The sequence below is a fragment of the Aulonocara stuartgranti genome (assembly GCF_965226115.1).
Source record: "Aulonocara stuartgranti genome assembly, chromosome: 8".
Lineage (NCBI taxonomy): Eukaryota > Metazoa > Chordata > Actinopteri > Cichliformes > Cichlidae > Aulonocara > Aulonocara stuartgranti.
The window spans coordinates 23,765,533-23,792,428 of record NC_138959.1 but is presented as its reverse complement, the minus strand read 5'-3'; the positions used below and the strand labels follow the sequence as shown (position 1 = coordinate 23,792,428).

The window sequence follows — 26,896 nt, the reverse complement described above, 5'->3', positions numbered from 1 at the left end:
CTTGAAATACTTGAAAATGCTTGAATTTTAATGTTGTCTTTTCAAGGTTTGAAAAGTGCTTGAATTTTTAGATGTGGCGCTTAAAATTGCTTGAAAGTGTAACTGTATTTCATTCACCACAAATAACTATCTGATTGAATAGTTTTCTTATCAGATAGAGAAATAATATGAGTCGCAAAATGTAAAAGAAAAATTTCCCCGCCTGGGCTGCCTTGCGTCTGTTTCAACGTGTGACCCCGCCCTTCCCTCGGACAGTCAGGGATGAGTGCGCTAACATACCTGTAGGTTGCTGTTTTAACGAGTGTTTGATGGAAAACGACAATGGCGGAGTTTGCGCTCTCCAGTCGCGTGATAGGTGAGTCCTAGTAAATAATTTTCCAGTACGTGTACCCCATATGGAAAAGATATATAGATACAAACTTTATAAGATTTATGTCTTGTGTGAAACTTGTATGAAAAGTATACAAGAGTGAAAACAGGTATAAGATCCCTTAAAAATTATATAAATGAAACTTGTATGTTTTGGATACTTACTTACATCAAGTTGCTGGAAGGAATTATTTATGTTTCAAACTCAAAAAACAACGGCCTCCTTGTTGACAAAAAAAGAAATCACATTCCTTTAATTATATAGAAAATATAAGAAAAATCATTTATTTGCTATGTGTAAACATAGATCAGGGCCTCCTCCTGGTGGGACATGCCTGGAAAACCTCACCCAGGAGGCGCTCAGGAGGCATCCTTGTCAGATGCCCGAACCACCTCAGCTGGCTCCTTCCAATGTGGAGGAGCAGCAGCTGTACTCTGAGCCCCTCGCGGATGGCTGAACTTCTCACCCTATCTCTAAGGGAGAGGCCAGCCACCCTTCGGAGGAAGCTCATTTCTGCCGCTTGTATCCGCGATCTCGTTCTTTCGGTCACTACCCACAGCTCGTGGCCATAGTTGAGGGTAGGGACGTAGCTTGACCAGCTGCATCACTGCGGCCGCAGCACCAATCCATCTGTCGATCTCCGGCTCCCTTCTCCCATCACTCGCGAACAAGACCCCGAGAACCTTGAACTCTTCCACTTGGGGCAGGAACTCATCCCCGACCCGGAGTGGGCACTCCACCCTTTTCCGGCTGAGAACCATGGCCTCAGATTTTACATAATAATCTATATGATAATTGTAAGTTTACAGGGACTGAAACGAGTGAATAAAGTGGCCAAAGCCACTTCAGAAAGCCTCAGAACTTTTGCTTAAGGCCAATTTAAAAATAACAAGAAATTCTGGCTCCATGGAAACAAAAGAAAAGAGGGGGTGGGTCAGGACATTTGCAGAGTCCTATACTGAGTTGAGTTGGCTAGAACAAGTGCTTTTGCTCTGTGTATGAGTTGGCTCATGAATCAACCTTTTTTCTGGGGAAGAAAAGCTGCTCTCTGACTCCTCACCTCTCCATGACCTTAAAGTCATGCACTTTATCTTCTCCAAGTGCACCTCCTGTTTTTAGCCTCTTGACTGCCAGCCATCAGCCTCTCATGTCACAGCACTGTCTGGCCTCCTGTCACTGTCTGTCCCCATGCACTCACTCAGACGGGGTGCCGTCATAAGAATTGGAGGGGAAAAGTAGCACGGGGTGGAATAACCCTCGAATTTAGAAGCTGATTTGCAGCGACTCAGTAGCAACATTGTGAAGGACAAGTCTTGAACAATAAATCAGAATCAATTTCACTGACAGAGAATGATTTGTAAAATTGGGAGAAATTGGTAGGACAAAAGAACTCGTCTGAATGAAGTGGAGGAGGAAAAAGAGTTACTTCAAACGTCAGACATCTTATGTATGCAGTTGTGTGCCTATGCGAATGTTTTTGCCTTTACTATAGAAACACAGATGAATAATTACACATTGAGAAAAATGCTTCAGGAAGTGATTATACTCAGCTAACTATGTGTATTATAATGTAGTCGTGGATTGTCCCAAGTATCTCCTTCAGGCTCTTTGAAATGCCTTTGTAAGGCAGTCCCTCCACATTTCTTTAGCATCTGGCTGTTTGTCTTCCTCAGGCAGTATAAAAAAGTAAAGCATGGAATGGAGAAAAAAACAAAGCAAAACTAGTTCACTAAAAGTAACTCATGTCAACGCATCGATCAATAAATTCTTAATGAAAATTGTCCTGATTCCCACTCTCCTCTCCTGCTCCTCTGATTTTCACTTTCTCCCTCTGCGCTCTGCAGATCTCCGTCTATCTCTGGCTTCCTGGATGACTATGCCTTCATCATATGTGGTTTGCTGGACCTGTACGAGGCCACGCTACAAACAGAGTGGCTGCAGTGGGCTGAGGAGCTGCAGCTGAGGCAGGACGTGTTGTTCTGGGATGATCAGGGCGGAGGCTACTTCTGCAGTGATCCCACTGACAGCACAGTACTGCTGCAGCTGAAAGAGGGTGAGGGATGGATGCATTAGCTGCTTTTTTTTTTTTTTTTTTACCATAGGAACATTTGAAGATGCTCAATGCACTTAACTTCAATAAGAACTACAATATCTTACCCCCAGCAAAGTCCCTGCTCAGGGGGGTTGGCACATTCTGGAAGTTTAGGGATGTGTGAGTGGTGACTGCTTTTTGTTAGGATAACTTACTTTTTATAAAGATAACATTTAAATCTGGCCCAAGCACAGCTTTTGATTGCTCTGTTTGAGCAAGACAAGAGAGGCTTACACAGCTGGAACGTCTGGTTTGCCATGTTTTTAGAAAGTCTTGTCAGAATAGCTGTTTCTACATCAGTGAACTAATTTGCCTAATCTCTGAGGTTCTTCAGACTGAAGTGGAATCACATATGAACAACAGTGTAAAGGAACCTTTTCTTTCTTTGAGGTTTCAGGGACAGAATAGGTACCTGGAGTGGAAATGTAGGTGCTGATAGATTGGTAGATCATCTCAGTATGGGTGTTGAGGCAAACATGATTTCTTTCTTATAAAATGAAAATAAACTACTTAGATATCTGAAATCTCTGTTATCTTACCTGTGTCTACAATATTAGTAGTGAATTTAAATACATAACTCTGGAAGACATTACCATCATGTCAGAGCATGATGGTAATGTCGCCTGTGGCAATTAGGAATCCGCAAGGAGTGTGATTTTACAGTGTCATAGAGCGGACAATTTGAGTGATTGTACTCTGAGCTATAGTGATTCATACGTCTTTTGTTTCTAAAATATGAAAGCCAACAAAAACATCACAGTTTGTATTTAGCATTTTTTGTGACTCATACTGAATAACTAACTTCTTCTGTTTAAAAACTTGCTAGTGTTTTTGAATGTTGTATTTTAACCCTCTAGAAATCTAACTGCTCTGTAAAGTTTCAACATACACTACATATAAGAGATATAATGTAGCTACCTTAATGATCTCACACACACACACACACACACACACACACACACACACACACACACACACACCGACCGATCTATAACCACTATATGAACCCTATAGTCAGCTCCTCTGACTTTAAGTCCTATAGATAATATACAGTTTATACAAAGAGGCAAATTAGCCATGGAGTCAAAAGTGTGTTAAATGGAAGTCTGTGGTCTTGAATAGCTTTAAGTGGGTCTTCAAGGAACAACAGTTTTGATATTAGACCTGAAGATTTGCCCAGATTAGTAACTGAAAGGAGCACGAGTGCTCGAATGCAGTGATTGTGTTGTTAGATGAGCACAGAGGTGATCAGGAAAAGTCTTTAACGTCCATTCTCCTGGGCTCACAAATGTCTGTAGAAAACTTAGGGTAATTTTGTTAAGCAGTCATGTAATGTTTTTTTTTTAAGCTTCCAGCTGCTCCTGTCAAGCAGTAGAAAAATAAGTCAAGTGATTAACAAACTGAGAAGGGTTCAAGCTTTGGATACACATGGAGTCAAATGTGACATCAGAAAATGATGCCAGTCGACTAAGCAACAGGCCGAAAGTGCTACAGGCATGTACACACATCTGCTGTAATATTGGAAGTTCTGTTGAGCTGTTAGAACATAAATAACAAACTGGTGCTGCTACTGTGGGGCATGTGGCAAGTGTGTTTAAAGATGCAGGTTGGATTGACAAACAGGTGAAAGATTAATAGCACTACTGCAGAATACCGCTGCGGCTCAGGCAAAGTGTGAGGATGTAGCTCAGAGAGATGAATAAATACTAAGTTTGAGATGTGTCTGCAGAATTGGAAATTGGCAGAAGTTGACCACACTGAGTTAAACAGAGGAGGCATGAATGGATGCTGAGTTACTGGATGAGCGTAATCATTAATTGCTCATCTATTCATGTACCGTCCATCTCTTTCTCGCCTATGTATATCTTCCACCTTATTGATCGATTTGGATCTTAACACGATGGAAGCCTCGTCTGTAATATCTCTGTCAGTCTCCCTCTATTGCTACACTTTAAATGTTAGTGAAAAGGCAAGAAGGCACAGATTGGTGGATAGACTGATGAATAGCTGGAGGATAAAAGAGGGGAGCAGAGGAGTATTGACCTCCTCCTATCTACCTTCAGCACTGTAAAAGCCTCACTCATTCAAGCTGAACCTCTTCAACTTGAAAGCACTCAAAGACTGATGCTCTGATTCTTCGGCTACTTTGATCACCAGGCCTGTCAAATATGTCTTCTTTCTGTCTCTCAGTCCATCTGCTCCTGACAGGCTGGAACAGGACGACAATCTGCAGTGGGAGTCTCAAACCCACCTTCTGCTTCTGCCTGCTCTCATCTTGCTTACATCTTCATTCTTTTCCAATTATTACATGTTCTTCCTTGCTGCCCTCGTACTTACCTTTTAGCCTTGTAGGGTTTGTTTCTTTTCCTTCCTCAGTATGGGCCTTTTCATGTTGATTACAAATATAAGCACAATTGGGCCGCAAATAGTTTTCCTTACAAACAGTACTAGAGTGTTGTTTTGTTTCAGGCTATTCGATAAATAAAAATCTGTTTTCTGCTTGAGGAAATGAAACCCAACCCAGAAACAATCCTACTGATTTCCCAGTGACTGAAGTCTTGTCTTTGACCTGGTCCTGTGCCTCAGCTTTACAATGATTTTGAACCTGGTAAATGACAAAACAAGTGGCATTGCATTAGACTAGCATCAGCATGGTGCAGGAAACCTTTGAGGACAATATTTTCAGCAATATCTAACATAATATAAGTGATTGATGGAGCTGTGATGAGATGTGGGACATTTGGGCCAGGCCCCTAGTGGACAAGCTGTGTAAGGCCAGTATTTATGTGTTTGTTCGTTATTTATCACAAATGCACTGAAAATATCTGATCTAATCTAAAATTGGCATATAACTGTAGAGAATAAATTGAATGATTAAAAAGGTTAGAAATAGATTGAACAAGGTACACGAATGGCCACTAAAAATGAAAAATGTTGTCTAACCTTGTTTTCCACTAAGAACTTAAACCTTTCCTGCAGTGGAAAGTTTGGAGTTTTGTAGAAATAATTCCTTTAGATGCCTAAAGTTTTGCTAATTAAAATCTTCTTATGTAAAAGGTAGTGATGAAACAGTGTATTACTATAGAAGTAGAAGAAGTAGCACTGTGCAGACAGACTGACAGCCTGCTGTTTCAGAGATTCAATCCTGAATTGGGTGAATTTCTCCAACTTTTCCAGCTGGATAGTCACGTTCGGGGCACAGTCACTTTGACTGATAGGTGTCCCAAGACAGACAGTTATAGTGTCTACTGACCCCCCTTAGTGTGTGTGCTGTTGGAGAATTTTTAAATGAATTATGTAACTACTATTATGGGTTGCTGGCCATCCCAGAAGTTTGTGCTTAGTTTTGGTGATTAAAATTAGGGCTGAACGATTATGGAAAATAATCTAATTGCGATTTTTTGCCCCAATATTGCGATTGCAATGCGATATGCGATTATTTTTTAAGGTCTTTGTCTTCTGTATTATTAAACAAAGACAAGCAATACATCATATAGTATGGCCAATACTATATTACATTAATTTTAAACTGTTCTTTCCTGGAAGACAGACCTCTGTTATGATGACATGAGGTGATGCATGAATTGATGACTGACATTTTTATTTAACTTCTTCAATCACAACAGTATATTTGAACATACACAATAGTTTATTTTTAGCTTACAAACATCTGAGCATAAAGTGCTGACAAGGAACCCTGGTGTAAACATTAAAATGAAAGTCAGTACAATGTGCAGATTGCAGAAATATACATAAAAAAAATCAGTGGCTTTACCACACTCAGTTTTTCGACATCTGTGAACTACTAGACAGTCATTCAATTAAAAAATAATATTAAATAAATAAAACTAATAAATAAAAAATACACACATCTTACTGATCTCTGCAGTCAGTAACATTACACATAAGGTGCAAACATAATAACAATTGTGTAAACACACACACAAACACGCCTTTAAATTAAAACTGGCTGAACATCTTGATTATCTGCAGTAAGTAACAGCAACACAGCACAAACTAAAGTGCACAATGAGTATGGCTCAGTTAGCCATAATCATCCTAGCTCACAGGTTTTTTGCTAGGAAGACTAGCATATCTACTTTTGCTGGCTTTAAGGATGAGCGAGTGCAGGTCACTATATTCCCTCCAGTGCTGAACAGACGCTCTGAGGGGGCACTTGTGGCTGGCACACACAGATATTTGCGGGCCATCTTGCACAGTCGTGGAAAGTGAATGTTGTGCACCTTCCACCAGGCTAAGGGATCATCCTCTCCGTCAATGACAGGGGTCAACAGGTAACTATTCAACTCTGCCTCCACGACATCTTCAAGTGGCAGAGGCAAAGCTGAAGAGGCCGCACTGGTTTTAAAAAGACTACCAATAGTCTTCTTTGCCTTTCCCCCAGAGGCCTGTGCACTTGGAGAATTTTGAGCAGTTTCAGTGCGAGACCTCTTCTCCTGCCAGATGGGAAGAGAGACATTAGTTTTGCAGTTAGCTTATTTTTAAATATTATGTGTTTGTGGAAATATAATTTTCAAGGATTTACCTGATTATGTGTACGTCTAGCCGATTCCACCATTTCTGTCTTCAGTCGGGCCTTAATGGCAGGAAGGTTGTCTGCGCTGATGTATTGCGTTTTGAACCTAGGGTCCATGAACGACGCAACATCCAAAAGCTCCTGGGTGTTGAGGTCACTATACTTGTCGTTGAGGTATGCCAGGACCTTGGTTTTAATTGATCTAGTCAGATCAGTGTCCGCAGCATCTTCAGCCAAGACTGATGTTGCCAGAAGATGGAGAACTGGCTTGAGGTAGGAGATGCTCACATACTCTTCTCCAGAAAGAGCATCAGTAAATTCGGAGAGAGGATGCAGTGCCTTATGAATGGACTCCAACACTTCAGCATCCTGCCAGGTTGGGATGAGGGAGCGTGCATGTCGGTCACCTGTCAATACCTGCGATATGGCTTTCATCTGTTCCAGCACTCTGGCAATCATTTTCTCTTTGGACCCCCATCTTGTAGGGCACTCAGTAATGAGAGAGTGCTCAGGAAGCTTAAGCTCCTTCTGTGCCTCAGTGAGAGCTGCCTTTTTCTTCCAACTGTGCGAGAAGTGCCCCACCAACTTCTTGCACAGCCCAATTGCTCTTGATACTCTACCATCTTTGATTGCATTTTCTGGAGGGAAAAAAAAATAAAGTAAAAAGTAAAATTAGTGTTAGACATACAATTGCAGTTATGATGCAAGGTTTCACCATTTCTCTCTCTCTCTCTCAAATTCAAAGTTGCTTTATTAGCATGACTATGGGAACAGTGTTGCCAAAGCTACTGTTACATACATCATGACATACAAGAACATAAGACCATAAGACAAAAACAAAAAAGAAAATACATAAGAAGAGGTGGGTACATCAGGGTGGGGTTGACATAACATATCTAGAATTAACAGTAGTAAAGAACAAGATAAATAATAGTGTGGTGTGTTTGTAGGAGAGAGTGATACACAGGCTCGCACATACATGCATGCACACGCACACACTCTCTCTCTCTCTCTCTCTCTCTCACGGCAGTAACTTACCAATAGCAAGATGTAATCTGTGTCCGAAACACTGGAGCCTGGTCCATTCGTTCAGCTGTGCTGCTTTCACCATATTTGACGCGTTGTCCGTCGTTATGCAGACAAGGTTGTCTTCAGGGAGATCCCAACACGCAAGCCCCTCTCTCAGGCCAGCAGCAATGTTTTCCCCTGTGTGGTCTTCGGGGAAGTAGGCCGTTTGTAGGCTGCGAGCTTCGAGGTGGAGGTCTTCGGTAATGTAATGCACCGTCAGACTTTGATAGGGCTCTGCTGTACGGCTTGACCACATGTCTGTTGTCGCCGCAAAAAACTCAACAGCCTTTAACTCCGCTGCGACCCTCCGCCTACATTGCATATGTAGCTCGGGTATTGCAGTCTGACTGAAATACGTGCGGGAGGGCATTCTGTACCTCTTATCCAGTGTAGTTACCAAATTATTGAACCCAGGCTTGGTCACCGTATTGACGGGCATCATGTCTTTCGCGATGCAGTGGGTTACTGCTTTGGTGATTTCCACGTGCCGTTTTGAAGTGCGTTCATATGGCGTAACACCATCAAACAGTTCGGTCAGTGATCCTTGCCGAGTAACGTTACTAGGTTTATTCTGCACACTACTAGATTTTTTAGCCATACATCTACCATACTCTGTTTTGTGCCGAGTCTTAAGGTGCTGGTACAAATTCGTAGTGTTTCCGCGAGATGTAGAAACTCTTACAAGACAGGTTTTACACAGTACCTGACTCTGTGCGACATCATCTGTTTTAAACCCAAAATATTCCCACACGGCTGATGTTCCATTCCTCTTTGGTACTAGCATCCCCGCAGGCTCTGGTTCTGTTGAACCTGAGGCCATTGTGTAGGCTACAGCTTTGCTTGCTAGTTCACTCTCGGTAGACTGTTTCAAAACTTTGCTCCCCGTGTCACGTGACCAGAGTGCAGCCTCTGTGGTTAGACAATCTCGTTTGATCATATCACATGTTTTACTCGCGCATGTCACGTAAACGGAGTATAATCGCAGCATATAATCGCAGCCTTTGCGGTTAGAAAATTGCACTTGATCATGTCGCGATATTATCGCAAATGCGATATATCGTTCAGCCCTAATTAAAATATTAGTGCCTTCTTAGCTGTTACTTAGAGTGCGGGAAAATATTATTTGGTCACTTGCTGAATTTGTAAGTTTGCTCATTTACTAAGAAATGAACAGTCTCTATTTTTTATGATGGTTTCATTTTAATTAAGTGAGACGGAATATTAACCAAAAGTTCAGAAAAAACACATTACATAAAAGTTATAAATAGATTTGCGTCTCATTAAGTGAAAGTGAAGTACTTGATTCCCTACAGCCCAGCCAGAATTCTGGTTCCCACTGATTGGTTGTGTGCCACGTTACAAACAATCAGTCAATTACAGATACTCCTGATCTCAATGTGTTATGTGTGTAAAGCACACCTGTCCACAGAATTAGTTTCTTCCATTCCAGTCTGTCCGCCATGGTCGGCAAGACCAAATCTTAACTTTCCCATTGAACAGCTAAATAATTCAGAGAAGGCTTGGAGTAAGTGCTGCGGTCAGATGAAACTCACTCACATCAACCTAACCTGCCATGTTTGGAAGAACAGATATGTTCTTTGGGTCACACTCAACATATCTGTTCTTCCAAACAAGGCTAGCCAGTCTCCAGACCTCAGTCCTGTAAACGTCTGTGGAAGGAGCTCAAGCTTCAGGTAGCTAAGCAGGTAGCTAATCTGTTAGCCAAGAAAGCTAAAAGATTTAAAGAGTTTCTGTAAAGAGACTCGCTGCGCCGTTAAATATAAACAAATGTCCAAGAAACCCATCCGCATATATACATATTCTGTACAGTGTCTGAAAATATAATGGTCTATACCAGGGGTCTGCAACCTTTAACACCCAAAGAGCCACTTGGACCCGGTTTCCACGCAAAAGAAACACTGGGAGCCGCAAATACTTTTTGACATCTAAAATGAAGATAACACTGCATATATTATTTTGTTTTGTTTTTTACCTTTATGCTTCAACTAAGGTGTGTTGCTTATGAAATCCATGAAGTGCTACAGAGAAAATTACATTTTATTTATGTAATTAACACATTTTGAACTCTTAAAGAAATATAACAAAAGGAAAGACACCCAGCTGAACTAAAATGATCCAGCAAACAAAAACTGTTGTGAGGCCCCCTTATATCGCCTTTGGGCTTTTGGAGCCTTGACCTGACTTTGAAAAAACAATTGGAAAAAAAGCACTATGCTGCTAAAAGATGAAAAATAGATATTTGCAAAATTCTGCCTAAATATGTATTTTACCAGGTTGATGTGTGTGGCGGGGCATCGTCTGCAATGCCGCTGCAGGGGAGGCGGACGCACCTGAGCGGCACGCACAATCTCGCCTCGCCGCCTTAACGTCTGTGCTCTTGGCTGTTGTGTTGGTGTGTGTCGGGCTGTGAGCTGAAAAGCTACAGCCGGCTGTATGCGTACAGCAACCGTGTGTGAAAAGTGGTCAATAAAGAGATGCTGAAAAGCACGTTCATGGAAACATCGTCGGGTCTGCGTGGTATGTTTACAATGGGACTTCCGCTCCTGAACCTCCGCGCACAGCGTCTGAAAATCGGGGCTTTACTTAAGTCACTTTCATCTTTACGCAGGACTGTAAGCTGTCATCTGTGAGGCGTGAGCGGTGTTTGTTTTTAACATAGTTCACGGTGGAGAACAGCTGCTGACATAATGTGGATCTGAAGATCCATAATTGGCCTACCTGGGGTTGAAAGTCTCGATAAATGCACGGCGCTTCGGCGGGTATACCGGCTTCCGCGAGTGTGACGCTTATTTTGAGCGATGAAAAAATAATAAAATATAATTTTATTTTATATTTCAATATCACAATAATCTTCCAATTTAGAACTACAAGTTAAAAAAATAACTAATCACAAATAAAACACACTTCAGCTAAATGCTTCTAATTTATTTTCCCAGACCACGCGGAGCCGCAGTACAAGGACTAAAGAGCCGCATGCGGCTCTGGAGCCGCAGGTTGCCGATCCCTGGTCTATACTTTTTGCTTAGCTCGTAAAAAACAAAAAAACTTTTCCTCAAGAACTTCTTTAATGTTGCAAATCTGTAGAAAAAGGAGATTTTTTTTTGTACCAAAGGACTGGGGATATAAAAATAAATGGTCCTGGCCTGGATGTGCACTCCAGCCTTTCTTCAGTTGCCAATCCACTTCTGTAACTGATGGCTGGTGGCATGTCAGAGAAACTGACACTTTGTCTACGTGCTGACATGCACCTTTGATCTGCCAGGCTGTAGATTCCAATTTGGATGTAGTTGCCTATTTGTTTTTGCTCCCAAGCTGCTCTGTCTGACAGGGACCATCTATTTCAACAGCTTCCTACTCCCACTTGTATTTTTATTCATAACTCTTTTGTCATCTCGACTCAGTTAATTTTTTTTCTCCTTACTAATACAGTCAGTAGGCTCGTCTTTCTCCCTTCCAAATGGATCTCACGTTACATCTTTTCTTTTCCTCCATGACAGGATTCATCATTTTTCAGTTGGAAATGCAGATCTTTTGGTGATTGTTATTTTTATTATGAAATGTGGGACAGATCAGAGATGATGGCAGCCTGAGCTTGTGTGTTTTGGAGCGCTTGTCCCTGCGCGCCGTCACACCTGCATCTGTGTGTGTTTATCGAAGCTGACACGTGAGAGCTCTCTCATCTGAGAGGATTGACGGAGCCATTATGGTGGCGGCGCTGTGTGGGGTTGAAGCCCATTAGTGACGCTACACCCGCTGCAGTGTGGACGCCGGTCCCAGCAGCGTGGCCTGTCACCGCAAGACGGATTACCCCACTATGCCGGCATTCTACATCCCCTCGCCTCAGCCTCCCTTGTGTGTATTTGTTTTTGAAGACTAAGGTTGCAATTATGCACAATATCCGTCTTTGTTTTGTAGTTGAAAATCAGTTGTTTGTGAAAACACTTTTTGTCTCTCGTGGTCACAGTGCATTGTCAGATGTATTCCCATTTAAAAAGACAGAAAAATGAGGATACATCAACTTGAGACTGCTTCAGCTGTTTTTGTAGACTTTAAAAAACTGATAAAAGTCTTAAGTAGTGCTTTACTGCAGTGAGTGTGTGTTTCTGTGCTGACAGCAAGTTTTCTATGTGTGTGTCTGTTTGGAAGCAGTACTGTCACGCCTTCATCTGCCCTCCTTCCATGGGGATCCTTAAGAGATGAGATGTGAAATGTTGAAAGCAAACAGACTCTCAGGTTAAACCTCTGTGTGTGTTTACAGTGTGTGTGTGTGCTGAAACTTCCTTGCTGTGGAGTCCAGAAACATGCAAATCAAAGTATTTCTGCATTTCAGTCACGCATGGATGATGGTAATTCGTGCTCATTATAAAACATATTGAATATGCAGTGTACAGGACAGCTGTGTGGCTGTGTAGGGCCATTTTGCTGTAAATACTTAGAAGTCAGAACTCTACAACTCTACATTTCCAGGTTTTGCTCAAAATGTGCAGTTTAACTTAAAGAGTAAATTGTGTTGGACAATAAAAAGCACACTCACACACATTCAGAAACACAGAACTCAGGCCTGAGAAGCAATCATGTAGCAAGGGCAGAGGTTATGGGAACATCACCTTCCAGGTTCTCATTAGACACTGATATGAATGATAAGGACCAGTCACTGAACAGAGCCATTCATAGGGTTATCTGTTGTGTCCATCACATCACACAGAAAGGCATTGCATCCACATTTGGATTACAAGCATGGCATCATTCTGGATTTAAAAGCGAAACTTTTAATGTTTGTTCATGTTTAGACAAATCACATTAGTTAAAAATAACGTACAACGCATTGCTATGCCATAGAGTTTATAAAACACTGAGCATAATCTGAGTCTGAAAAATTAAGCATGAAATTTCCTAAACCTGCATTCATTTTTTATTATTTTTTTAAAATGATTTTTTTCATTAAAAATAAAATTGAAAAATAAAAAAGAAGCTTTTGTTGATTGATGTTGGCATTTTAAACAAACAAACAAAAAAAAGAGGACAATTTGCTGAACTTAGTGGGCAATACCTGTGTTTCCACAACTGAATGTTCAAACATTCAGTTTCAGTCGGTCACCGACAGCAAAAGACTTCAATGCAGTCACTGGGCAAAAATTGAAGCCAACTTTAGTGAAGAATATCTAAAAGACAAAATAATGCTTAAGTTGATTATTGTTTTTTGTGCACCTTCCCAGGACCTTGTTTCAGATAACAATAAATGAGTTGTGTTGTGAGTGAGTCTGTTTTGTATCAAGTCCTAATCCCCGTCTTATGGCTCAGTCACACTAGAGTAAAAATAGGATGGCAACATCTCTGTAACTAGGAATAATCACTGGTCGCCTGGTAATTGCATTGAAGTTTTTTGCTATCGGTGAACAATTTGCAAGTAGTTGCTGTGAGTATTTTTATTGCACGTTGCCTGGTGAAAAGCAGCCTGTCTCCAAACAACTGAAGTGTATCTTCAGAGGAGTCGTTCAAAGCCAGTGAGTTTGCAAATTCTTTGCACAATTGTGCAATAAATATGCTCATGCTGAAATCTCTGACCACGGTTTTAGTGTGACTATAACTTTATACTCGGTTTCATTTAAATAACTCCTCTGTTTTCTTGATTCAGAGTATATTCAAGGTCTTAGACTGTAACTGTTGAGCATCTTTTGTTTGTCTTTGCGTCTCAGATCAGGATGGAGCTGAGCCCAGTGCTAACTCAGTCTCAGCGTTCAACCTCCTTCGTCTGTCCCACTACACTGGAAGACAGGAGTGGCTCCAGAAGTCCCAGCAGCTACTGACGGCATTCTCTGACCGTCTGACCACTGTTCCCATAGCCTTGCCTGAAATGGTGCGAGCTCTTATGGCCCAGCACTACACACTTAAACAGGTGAGTTTGAAACTAACACACATGATCATGAAGGGGAACAAGTTCAGGCACCAGAAGGATTTATGTTGTCCTGTGAGTTCACCGGTTATTAAAGTCTTTTGAGTTTTGCATGTAGGAATCAGGGCTACTGGTGGGTTTTAGTTACTATGACAACCAGATAATACTTTACAATTGGTATTGGTAGGATAGTCAAAGTAGTCTTGATTTAATATTACGCATTTAAAGTGCCACTGTTGATTGGTGTTAGCCAAAGACAGTTGTCCTAAAAGCCAGGTTGGCTTGGAGAGCAGGTGTTTGCCAGGCTGCCAGCCCAAATTGATTTTTGCATCCACCCACTAAAGGCAAAGGTTTCTGCTTGAATGATGTATTGTGCAAACACAGTTTGTCATGCAATTTGCATTTAGCGGTAAACAAAAACTGAAGAAAATGATGTGGCATAGCAGAAACAAAAGCTGAACAAGAAGCTGGTGAAACAGATTTAACTGATTCTCTTGTATACTCAGTAACCATGCAGTAAAGTGAACGTGAATCAGTATGAAACTATTCCACTACATCTCTCCACAGCACTGCAAATAAAGTTTTATTGATTGATGATGTTTGCATATTTGGGTAATAAAGTTCTCTCTTTAGTTGGTCAAACTACAGATGCCATGAAGCAACCAGAGCCTAAAGTCATGTCTGTTTGTTAACTTTTTTTATAATAACAAATATTGCAAAAAGTGAAAGACAGAGATAACGTATACTATTCCTCACAGCAAGCAGCCCTACTGTACTGTACTTTACTGTATTGTGTTTCAGCCATTCCTAAACTTCCACGGCACAGTTTGAAATGGGACACACAAAACTTTTAGTCACTCTGATCGTCTCACAAATGAAAAATGAAACGTTTCCTGTGCGTGTTTTGTCATTCATTTGTTTTAATCTTAGTTTTTCTTTCCAAATTAAGTTTCCTGGTTACTATGAAATGTGAGATGAGTTCAAGATCAGGAAATGGTCTGAAAACCTGAATAATAATAATAATAATAATAAAAAATAAGTTATTTTGAAACCCCTTAAACCCTCAGAAGTTCTTTAGAATCCCAAAACTTTTAAAATAAAAATGTGTTGATTTTGAAACCAATCCTAAAGGATTTTATCCTGTAGGGTTAAATAATAAGTGCATCTAATTTTATAAAGTTATCAAACAGGATTAAGTTGTATAAAAGTCTAAAAGGTGTGACTTTTAAAACGATGCTTTTCTGTGCACTTGAAATGTAATTTGTTTGTAAGAATCAAATATTTTTTTTTAGGTATTTATTGTAAATTATGCTGCGCGGCCCACCTGGATCAGTTTGTGACCCACATTTACGTTATCACTGTTAAACATCTTTTACTGAACAAAAAAAAAAAAAAAGTTACGATTTTTGTTCCCTGAAATCAAAACGATTTTTCATTTAATGAAAAAAGATAGCAGGGAGCTTTTTAGTTCAGTCAAGTCCATTTTGTTTTTATATCACATTTGTGTCTGCTTTTAAAGTAATAAGTAACATTGTGTTCAGAAGTTGTTTTTGTATTGTAAATCAGTTTTTGATTGATCTCAGCTCCTGGCAACTAATTTCTTAGTCGACTAAATGAGGGGCTGCACAGGAGTGTGCGTGTGGTGTAGGGCTGCAACTATTCCTCAGCATAATCGACGACATCGCCTGCGCAGAAATTTATTGTCGACGCATCAGACGCTAGTACCACGTAAATGTGTTTTTGTAACTGACCGCAAAACAAGGAGGACGGAAGAAAATGGAAATGAGAGATTAAGATAAACATTAAATGTAGATTGTGCAAAGTGGAGCTTTCCTCCCACAACAGCACTACCGCAGTGCGTGATTATTTAAAGCGCCCGCACCCTGGAGCTGTGACGCCAGGTCTGAATGGGTCCGTTTTAGAAAGTTAAAGAAAAAGGCAAATTAGATCACTACATGAATAATCTTTAGTTACAGCCCTGCTGTGGTGGGTGAAACCTTTCTCCCTCCTTTGTCCGATCAGACTATCAAACCAGCTTGACTAGCAGTGACTTAAATAAAGGATCAAGCCTAGATTTACAGATTTATGGGGGTTTCTACAGCGATCTTGGGGCTGCAGCTCCATCTGGTGGCTCATGGATGCATAACCTTTACGACACAATAAATTGCTGGCATCGATTGAAATGTTAACAATTAGATTAAATGAGCAGAATGTCTGGTACCAACCAGCAGCGACAGTTAGTCATCTAGTCAAGTAGTCACGCACATCCTTAAGCTGAGGAAGTGTTCTAAATCAAATGAAGGATGAAAAATCTTTCACTTTATATATAATGAAACTGGAATGTATGAAAGTTTTGCAGTAATTAAAAAAATAAGAATTTTTTTAAACAATGTTGTATTTCTTTAGCTTCATTGGTAAACCTCGATCCCAGTAATAATCATGAGTTAGACTGTGAACAAAGTGGCTGTGTGTGTAATTTACTGACTAATGAAAGTGGAGTTAGAGCCAAGTAGCCTTCAATATCCTCACCATTCACAATATTTATGTCCTGTGCTGTTTCTCCTCCCGCTGCTACTTTTTCATTATTAACTTGGAAGCTCAGCGCCCATCATATAAACCCTGTTTGGATAAACATTTGTTTACAAGAGTCCTCCTTAAGCAAGCAGCTAATTTGTTGATACATATTTTTCACCCCATTTCATGGCCCGTAGGTCATCTGAGGACAGCACCTCTCTAAGCTCCCTGCACATCTAATCCCTGGACACACAGACTCTTAATCATTTTCCCCTGTTTTTAAACAGGACTTGTGCATTTAAGGGATTATTTCAGCTGTTCAGTTATGTAACTGCTTTGAAATATTAACACCCTCAGTTTAGCCTGAAACCACCAAAACTAGCAGGCACAGCAGGAGTTAGCCCAAAGTTTCTGTAACACTCAAAGAAAATTTTAAGTTTGAAAGCGTGTGAGAGAAGGGAATAACAGGAGCCTAAAACAGGATTAGTTAGGGGTTTGTCTGTCATAGATGACAGGGTGACAGGTCAGGGTAACAGCGCGAGGGTAACAAACTGAGAAGTAAAGCAGGGGAAGGCAATCCCAGAGAAAACACCTGCCTCCCTTGTTAGTGCTACAAATACAGTACTGACCTATATCACTTCCTCTCCATCTCCTCGTCCCACGTGTCACCTTTCCCCCCCATTGCTTTGGTCTTATTATACTTCTTTCCTCTTTCTTCCTTCTTCTTTCATCCACATAATCTTTTTTTCCTCACCCTCCCTCTTCTATTTTTTTTTATTTATCTTTTTTAGATTGTGATCTGTGGCCAGAGGGATGCTCCAGATACCACAAGTCTCCTAGCAGCAGTCAAGTCCCTCTTCCTCCCGTATAAGGTAAGCTTTCAACATCATGTTTGATTGAAAGTGATGCATCATTTCGACAAACTGAGAAAAACATATCACCAATCGCTAAAGCAAAGATCAGCTTTCAGCTTTGTAGACGCATGCTGATTTACTCCAGCGTCAGTGTCTTTAAGGAGGCAGCAGATTTGCACTAACCTTCTAAACGTGCACACACACTGACACACAGAAGCAGAGTGAGCCCAACGTAGAACAGCGCCTGTGGCGTTGGCTGATTTAAGTGTGGTTTTTTAAAGGTCAGCCTGAGCTTCTCTCTTTTCCACTCCTCAGTGTAATAACTTCCCAGCTATCTCTTTGGGGGCATTAGTTGACCTTAAAGCCCGTTGCTGACATTGAAAGGCCCAGTAGGTCTAAATCTTAACTCTGCAGTCGGTGAAGGCCTTACTTGTCTTCCTGCTAGCCCTGATGGAGGCTGGTAGTTAAGAACTGGACAGCTGTCAGTCTGAGTCAGTCTTAAATTCACTGTGGCTAGCCAACATTTTTCAGTGCTTTCAGACAAAAAATGTTTCTCTGTGTTTCACACTAAATATAATAAATGTTAAAAAAACAACAACAGCATAAATTGTATATAATGGCAGGTTACCCGTGGTGAAAATCCAGTGTGGGAGTGCCTTTAACCTGCTTTCTTTGTAAACTGAACATGTTAGAGTAAAACCTAAAAGATTGTCAAACAAGCACCAGAGGTTTCCAATTTGTGAGCGTTAAAAAAATGTCTTTTTTAGAAAATTTTGACACAAAAGGAAACAAAGCTAGAAGATGAGCCAGTAACAGAATGTAGATAAAAGAGACCTTTTACTTACTGTAACTTGTTTATCAAAAAATACATAAAAAATCTCAGGTGAAAATACTAGTTTCTAGTATTCTGTGTCATTCTGTGGGGGGGGGGGGGGGGGGGTGTAATGAAATTGAAAATTTCATGTGACTATTTGCCTTTACGTCTGATGTGGTCAGATCTGAGTTGACTTAAAAAGGCCATGCTTTCACACATGCCTGTGATTTGGTGCCAGCCTCTATCTCAGAACATCTTGACAGCATGGAAGAAAAATTTCTGCGTGGCTTTGACTTTGAGAGGGTGAGGTCGGAGACAGTCACTGTCTGTTATGGATGTTAAGGTCCAGAGTGCATCCACAGGAAAGCTCCTTGGTGTTGTAGCTTTCTGCTGCTTTTGTCACTTTGTGGGTTGAATCAGCGGTCTCCAACCTTTTTTGCACCACGGACCGGTTTATGCCCGACAATATTTTCACGGACCGGCCTTTAAGGTGTCGCGGATAAATACAACAAAATAAAACTAGTACCGGTACCGAAAAAAAGAAGATTTATTCATAACACACGTGAAAAGACCAAGGAAAACAGAGTTAACGATAAAAACGATAAAATAACGCTGAAAACCGATAAAAACCCTGAAAACCATACATTTCACACCTGAGCCTCAACTCTCGTGGCCTGGGACCAAACGACCGGTACCGGTCCGAGGCCCGGGGTTTGGGGACCGCTGGGTTAAATTGTAAAAAGAATCTTTACAAGCTTGTTGAGTAAGTGAAACTCAACAAAGAAAGGGCTCCAGCACAGATTCACAGCTCTCACTATAACACTGCTCTTTAAATTCACTTATTTGCCCAGCTTGCAACCAGAATTAGACTACTAAATTAAAGCAGTGATTGTCCACTCCATCTCTCGCCCTGTCTTTTCTCACACACACACACACACACACACACACACACACTCCACACTGCCCTACTGAAATATAGATGAGTTGTGCAGTATCAGGCAGTGGCTGCAGTAACATCAAGCCATTCCAGATCCCCGCAGAGAGACACAGATCAGGACCGAGCTGGATGGAGCCATTATCAGGATGGATGTATTATTAAGGCTGATGTACACTGTGTACTGTCACATGCTCAGCCATGTTATATTCAGGGTAATGACAGTGATTTCTCTGATGGGGTACTGTCTCAGTCAGGAGAAATGGTCACATCAATAATAAAGACAGGTTTATTTTCAAGTTAGGTTCATTTAAATGAGAAAGTTGGTCATGAAAAATTTAGTTTTTATTGCTCATTGATTTTACGCTGCAGCCCCTCAGAATGGTAACCACGTCATGTCAGTGCAGCTGTGATCGGCCCATTCGGTGGTGTCATTTCCTCCTGTGCAATTCCAGCTTCTCTTTCTGTCACCATTTTTTACCCCTTAGCCACGTAAGGCTGATGGGGTATCATGGTCACCCCACCGGGTGGGTGGATAAATGCTGGCAGCAGCAGTGACTATGTAGGCTAAATTGTAGCCTCGTATTGTAATCGCGCATGAGGAGGCCATCTCACAGACGAGCCCTTGTGTAGTGACGTATGAGAAATTTGTCCCTGTTTGTTTGTTTTTCTTGTGTAAAATGACTCAGCTGTCACTCCTGTGCTCTTCAGCACACTTCAAGTTTTTCATTGACAAAAATGCCCGGTGGGGAAAAAGTTAAGGAGATGAGATAATCGAGAAGCTCCGCAAATGCACTGTCAAATTACACTGTGATTCAAAAATCAATCCAACACTCGGAAATGTCCTCCTCTTGTTTTCTTTCATTTCATGATGACTATGATGGATCAGTGTAGCTGCTACATACACACACAAATAAACTTCAGCGTGCACAGAAAACACACAGACTTTATACAGAGAGGTGAACCAGGAGCCTTCTTGTTGTGAGGCAGTAAGTGATCAGCACTACACCACTTAGAGTAAAAGAATAAAATGTTCTTTGGACTGAAACCAGTAATATGGTTAAAAAGAATACAGAAAAGAAGTAACAACAACAACAATCTTTATTTATAGAGCACATTTAAAAGCCTTGGGCATACCAAAGTGCTTTACATAAAACAATAAAAGGTTCAAACATTGATAACGGATAAAAAAAATAAAAAATAAGGAGTTATGTTCATAGATAAAAGCTACCAATAAGAATGACTACAGCACATGGGTAATAGCAAGATAAAAGCTGTACCACCATAATAAAAGACACCAATAGAAAGATAGGAGGGAATTAATACAAGAGGTCAATAGGTCACAGCAACCAAACAAACCAGCAATTAAAAGGTGGAGAAGGCAAGTTTAAAAAGATATGTTTTAAGCTGTGATTTAAAAGAATGAATAGAATCAGATGCCCGGACCAGTAGAAACATTATAGTCGAGGAAATTTTATGTATTTATTTTTTATCTCGAAGACATGGAATAGAAAAAAAGAGGCTTCACTGGTATCTTGTTAGATACTGAATGTAAAGATGGAACAGTTTACAGTATAACTGTGCATTTGTGCTTTTAGAAGCAAAGAAACAAAGACTCCTGGAGTCTGTTTGAGTGACACGTCAGATACAGATTTTGTTCTAATGAGCCTTCAGAGTGAGATGAAGGGGGAGGCTGAGAGGGAGTAAATGAGGCAGAGGACAGAGTGTGTGTGCACATAGTATCTGTGTGTGTCCAGATATAGTGGCAAGAGCCAACTTTAGTGGCAGTAGAAGCTGTCTCAGCCAGGATGAGATTTGATGGTCCTGCACAACAATAAACATGCACATAAACCTATTTTTGGAGATGAGACATCACACTTTGAGAGGAATGGCATCACTGCCTACAGCAGATGTAAAATACACTCACGGACTTTCTGATACAGTTTGTTCACAAGCAACACTTGGAGCACATAAACACATTCTGGGAGATACACAGTTTCACATGCAAATATAAGATAAATAAGTGAGGACAAAAGTTCACATGTACGTGATGTGATTACAAACTAGAGGAAGGGAAAAGGAAGAAATTAAGAAAAAATAAAACTGTGCTCAAGCAGTTCGCCTGTTAATTGATTATCAAGAAATTTAATCAGCAATTTAATCAGCAGCATAAACAGAGAAGCCCACACCTCTCCCTCTCCCCAGCCACCTCCTCCAGCTTGTCCGGGGTAACACCAAGGCGTTCCCAGGCCAACCGAGAGATATAATCTCTCCAGCTTGTCCTGGGTCTGCCCTGGGGCTTCCTCCTGGCTGGGACATGCCCAGAACACCTCACCCAGGAGGCGCCCAGGAGGCCGCCTTATGAGATGACTGAACCACCTCAACTGGCTCCTTCCAATGTGGAGGAGCAGCAGCTCTACTCTGAGTCCCTCCTGGATGGCTGAACTTCTCACCCTATCTCTAAGGCAGAGGCCAGCCACCCTTCGGAGGAAGCTCATTTCCGCCGCTTGTATCCGCGATCTTGTTCATTTGGTCACTACCCACAGGTTGTGACCATAGTTGAGGGTCGGGGTGTAGAACTACTGGTAAATTGAGGGCTTCGCTTTATACTCAGCTCTCTCTTCAACATGATGGACCATCAATCTCCCGCTCCCTTCTCCCGTCACTCATGAACAAGACCCCGAGATACTTAAACTCCTCCACTTGGGGCAGGAACTCGTCCCTGACCCGGACTGGACACTCCACCCATTTTCCGGCTGAGGACCATGCCCCCAGATTTGGAGGTGCTGATTCTCATTCCCACCACTTCACTCTCGGCTGCAAACTGTTCCAGTTTAATGGTTCAGTGTTTAGAATAATGCTTATTTTATAGTGAACCTTTGTGAAGCCCTTCACTGCTGTTAGAAACCAGCTTTTTTTAGCGCCTTTCCACTTACTTTTAACATAGCTTTCCTTCTGATTGGTTACATTTTTTAAACAGAGGGATTGAGCAGCAGATGGGTGTGGATTTAGTGCTGACGTACTAAATAACTCTGAACGTAAAGCCTTAGTTTTGGCTTTACAGGGGTTACTTTATCATATGCTTAAATATGGCTTGAAACTTTAGCCATGTCTAATTTGAGCATCCAATTTAACAATCCAATCCAATTTTATTTTTTTTAAAAAGTTGACAAAAGTAGTGTTGTGTCGGTCACGAACGAAATGGCTCTTAGTAATAAAAGCATGTATAACTTTCCAAAAGTTAATAATAAATAAGAAGTGCTTGACCTTAGAAGCCTTAGTTGGTAAAAACCTAATTGAACAAATGAATTAAGAATTGTTTGTTCAGTCTTTAAGTTACAGCCCATTTTCACACCAAGCTTATTTATAATGGAAACTAAAAACGCTACGTCCAGATCAACAGAATCAACCTTTGGAGACATTGGACACAGGTCCAGTTTTGGATCATCGCTGGAACTAATTGGTTTTTATTATTGTAATTCATACTTCTCATTAAAGTAAAAAAAAAAAAATTAAGGTCATTCAGACTTTAATGTCACTTGACAAAATATGTAATACTTTTAGGAGCAGGTAGATTTGGAAATCATCAGCACAGAATTGATACCTGGCAAAGTAATAGAATAGAACCCTGTGAAACTGGTTAGATCTAAAGCCTTAAAATAATGCTGTCCACAGAGTCATTAGCTAATAAAAGATCATTTAAAAACTCTTAAGAGAAATGATTCTGTTCTGTGAAATGTTTTAAAACCTATGAAATAATAAAAACCTCGACACTTTCTTGGTACACATTCTTTGATCTGTTCCTTTAAAGTAATTCATTTCTGGTAGCAAGAACAAGGAAAAGTAGAAAACATGATCTAAAACAGATAATGTACAAGATGACACGTAAAAACACCAAATGAACTGGAAGGGAATGGGTATAATGCAAGTAAGGGGTAAAGTGCATGATGGAGTCAGCTGGGTGGGTTATATAAGCATCAGGAGTGGGAAGAGATTGAGGGTTGGTAAATGAGATAAAGGGAAGAAGTCGAAGGAAGAGTAAGAGGACTGTGCTCCACGTTACATTAGGTAGCTATGAGCAGAGAACATGTCTAATTTAAATCCAATTACTCCTTGCCTGTTTTCCTGGTTTTAGACCGCCACAAACTAATTGTGGTGAATGAGGTGCTCAGAACTCAACTCATGCTAATCTAGAGCATGCACGCACACACACACGCACATTTTTATTTCTTCACACTTCATTTAAAATACTTACTATTTTAATTCACCGCAAGAGTCTGCACTTCTCAATTCACTCCAGCACTCGGAGCTGCTTCTTCACTTTTTGCTTGTTGGAATCAATTATAGGCCTCCGTTAAACCGAAACATCGCTCTTGATTGTAATTGCTGCAATAAATTGTGGTTAATTTTTCTATTACACAGAAACATAGCTTGATTAGAGTCGGGTTAGGGTTTGTTGATTGTGTAAGTACAGGAATTGTATTATGGGATTTGCAATACAAATAGAGATGCAGTCTTTTTTAGCAATTGGGCCTAAGGATAGGGATAGACACTACAGTGTTACAGTGGTGTTTTGTGACATGAATCTTAGTCTTACATTGGTAGGACTAGAAACAGTTTTTCTAGTGTGCCTCCTCTACTTAGGACATGAGGTCTATCTTGTGGAAAATATGTTAACAGTGTGAAAAACACAGGTATAAATGATAAATTGATGGTGGCTAAATTTTCTTCTTCAAAGCCACGTTGGCACTGAAAACACCAACGTGTGGAATTTCTTTGCTCTAAAAGTGTGCAGTCAGAATGTGTTCTCAAAATAAGGCTAATATTCTAACAACACTTGCAAAGTTGTTGTATCATCTTCATGTTAGTGACCTCTGTGAGTCACTGATTCGAAAGCATTACATCCATATTTGCACTCCAATAATGTTCAACCTGTACTGAGTAATTCGCTTCCTTTTTCTTTTACCATGTCTGCATTTGGGCACATTTGTGAGTCAGAATGGTTTAGCGTCTTTTGCAAATCTCCACATAGTAATGCTTACCGAGACTTTTTGTGGTTTATGACAAAGAGATGACATTATCAAAATGATAACATGTTTTACCCAAGAGGCAACGTGTGTGCAAGTGCCAAAAACTGCCACTTGAGCACCTTCAGGATTAAAAAAACATGTTTCAACCTGGTACCAAAAGGTTGTTTTTGTTGATAGTTTCTCCCTTCATAACAACTCTATGACTACTGAGTTATTTATTTATTTGTTTAATTCATTTTTTAAACAAATCCACCTGGGTGCTGGAGTTAGACACATAGCTGTGTTTATGGCAGATGTCCTAACAGAGGCAGCTGAAACTAGAAGGTCTTCGCTAGGGTCCATTCACTGCTTTGAGTCATTAAACTAAATTTCTTCACTGTGTTTGTGGCTGATTAAACAGGAGTTAACGTTTATTAGGGCTGATGCAGAGATGAGAATTGTCAAAACAAAGTCCAAAAACACCCACGAGATCGTACAGTTCAAACATACTTGGGGAATTTAACAGACCCAGGGACAAAGGAGAAAAGAGGACTATTTATACACTTGGGGCAAACTAGACATAGGTGTAGAGTAGATGATCAAGGCAATGAGACAGGATGGGGGTTCAAGGTCAAAAAGCCATTATCAACCTGATGAATGTCTCTCTTTAAAATTTTAAGGTTTTATTGCTATAGAGAAAAATGTTTGGTAAGTAAGGTAAGTAAATGCAATTTAGTTCTCTAGGAACATTACTTTTGAAAGAGGGTTGGAATTGTTGAAAGAAAGCTTCATTTTGAACTGTGTGCTGGTTAATCTTGGTGGTTAAAAAAGAAAAATCAAGATTTCTCCATTGGTCTGTCTGATCAGCATTTTTAGAATACATTTCTAGAAAATGGAATACATTCAACACTAAACATGAAGATTTACATTCATCAAGCTGTGATCTCAAGGCTGCTTAGTAATGTGAGCAACAAAGCATGTTGGCAGTGGCATTGATAGTGGTTCAAATTATGAATTTCTGTCAGCCCAAGATTTACACATGATCTTTTATGAGTTGAATAATGCTTTACAAGAACTGTAATTCCCATTGTGAGTTCCCACTGAGCCCGACTGTGTCTTGTCAGCTCTGCTTATTCATCAGCCTTCCCCCCAGAAAACTAGCCAAGTAACTTTGTGTAACTCTATTATAAGCAAACTGTCACAGAGAGCAATAGAGTTGCTGTTCCTCTCTCGAGTGTATTTAAGTAAAAACTTCAGCAATATGTGTCCCATAATCTGGAAAGTGTTTGTGGCACGTCTTATGGAGGACTGTAAAATGTGAGCGTTAGAAAATATGCTTAGGACAGAGAGATTTTTTATGGTTTAAGAAATACCATGTAAGAATTATTAAATGGAATTAAATGTAGATGGATATATTTCGCATTCCCTGTGCCTTTCGAAAGACGAGAGTGAGGCAGAGAGAATAGGACAAATCGTAGAGTAGAAGGATGGACCGTGGCCTATTAAGAGGAGAGTCCTTTTGAAAATGTCTGCGAACAACTGGGAATCCCTAACAAGACCTTAGAGACATGGGGGAACAGTTAGCAGGGTGATATGGAGTGTGAGTAGAGAAAGGGAAAGGAGGGGATGGGTGGAGATAAGAGACAGTATCTACTAGCCAACTTGCAATGGTAACACGACTGTAAAAAAGAGGATTAGAGTTAGGCATGCCCAGGGTCCTCAGTGATCTTTAAGCTCCGTTGTTTCACTCTGTGTCCTGTTGTGTCTCTTTGTTTCGCTGAGCCTCGGTCACTCATGAAAGCTCCTTAAAAGATTGCATATGTCCGCTAAGAATTGTTTCTTCTGTTCTGTTAAACAGACTCATACTTGTAGCAACTTTCTGCTCACTTTGACCACTCAAAGTGCTTTCTACCACAAGCCACTTAAAAACACACAATTTCAGTGCTTTTATTTATTCCTAAGCACTTTTTAGCCAACATTTATAGTCTAATGGATGCGTCAGAGGCAACTTGGGCATCTTCAGCGTCTTCGACATGTAAAGCCAGGAATCAATCCACCTCCTGATTGTTCGGCAACTCTCTCTACCACCTGAGCCGCCAATACCTTGATGACCTGTTAAGCCCAGTAACCATCCAGAGTAGAAAACAGTCTGACTGACAGGTCTGGGAAAGGCCCCAGATGGTTCATGTAGAGGAAAAGTGCATTTCATGCTTACTTTAATGCATTCAGGTAGCCACTTATCCTCTTTTTCCTGCTTTGTCTCTGCTATTTTGCAAATGAACATCCTTTAGATATTCAGTTTCACATTACATTCACCTCCTTCCATTCTTCTAATATTTGTTAATCTAAAGCATTACACATTCATCCATTAAGTGAATGTTACTTTTTTTTTTTCTTTTCATCTTCATAAAGCAACAGTGAAGCTGCATGTACACTCATGATTCAGCAGAGTTGACAGCTTTAGTGGCATGTGTGCGATATAATCCTCTGCCCGTGGTATCTTGAGTGCTGTAGCCATGCTTGATGCTTCGTGCTTGTCCATATCTCAGCTCAGTAAATATCCTTATGCTGTGTGTGGATACACATTTACACATACATAAATACAGGCATTTTGCAACTGTATATCCCTTTGGGTCATTCTTTCCCTCTCTATAAGCTGTGAAATTCTTTCTCATGTAATCACAGGTGTAGCAAGATGAAAAAAAAATTTTGTTTGATCGTTCTTATGCTTGTAAAAAGATTTTTCCCACAGTTGTGGACAGAAGTTTGCATATATATATTTAATACTTT

General features: G+C 40.5%; 2 protein-coding genes across 2 annotated transcripts in view; one reads left to right on the top strand and one right to left on the bottom strand.

Moving 5' to 3' along the window:
• Positions 1–26,896, top strand: part of spata20 (spermatogenesis associated 20) — a 56,237-nt gene that overhangs the window by 15,490 nt on the left and 13,851 nt on the right. The window contains exons 13-15 of the mRNA XM_082543665.1: positions 2,215–2,423; positions 13,785–13,984; positions 17,287–17,367. Coding sequence (XP_082399791.1) covers positions 2,215–2,423; positions 13,785–13,984; positions 17,287–17,367 — 490 coding nt within the window. The remainder of the gene's footprint in view (positions 1–2,214; positions 2,424–13,784; positions 13,985–17,286; positions 17,368–26,896) is intronic.
• Positions 5,825–8,701, bottom strand: LOC309712673 (E3 SUMO-protein ligase ZBED1-like). Its single transcript, XM_082543670.1, has 3 exons — positions 8,038–8,701; positions 7,009–7,637; positions 5,825–6,919 (listed from the first exon to the last, which is right to left on the bottom strand). Exons 1-3 carry the CDS (start codon positions 8,663–8,665, stop codon positions 6,527–6,529), a joined length of 1,650 nt encoding a protein of 549 aa, XP_082399796.1. The 5' UTR covers positions 8,666–8,701; the 3' UTR covers positions 5,825–6,526.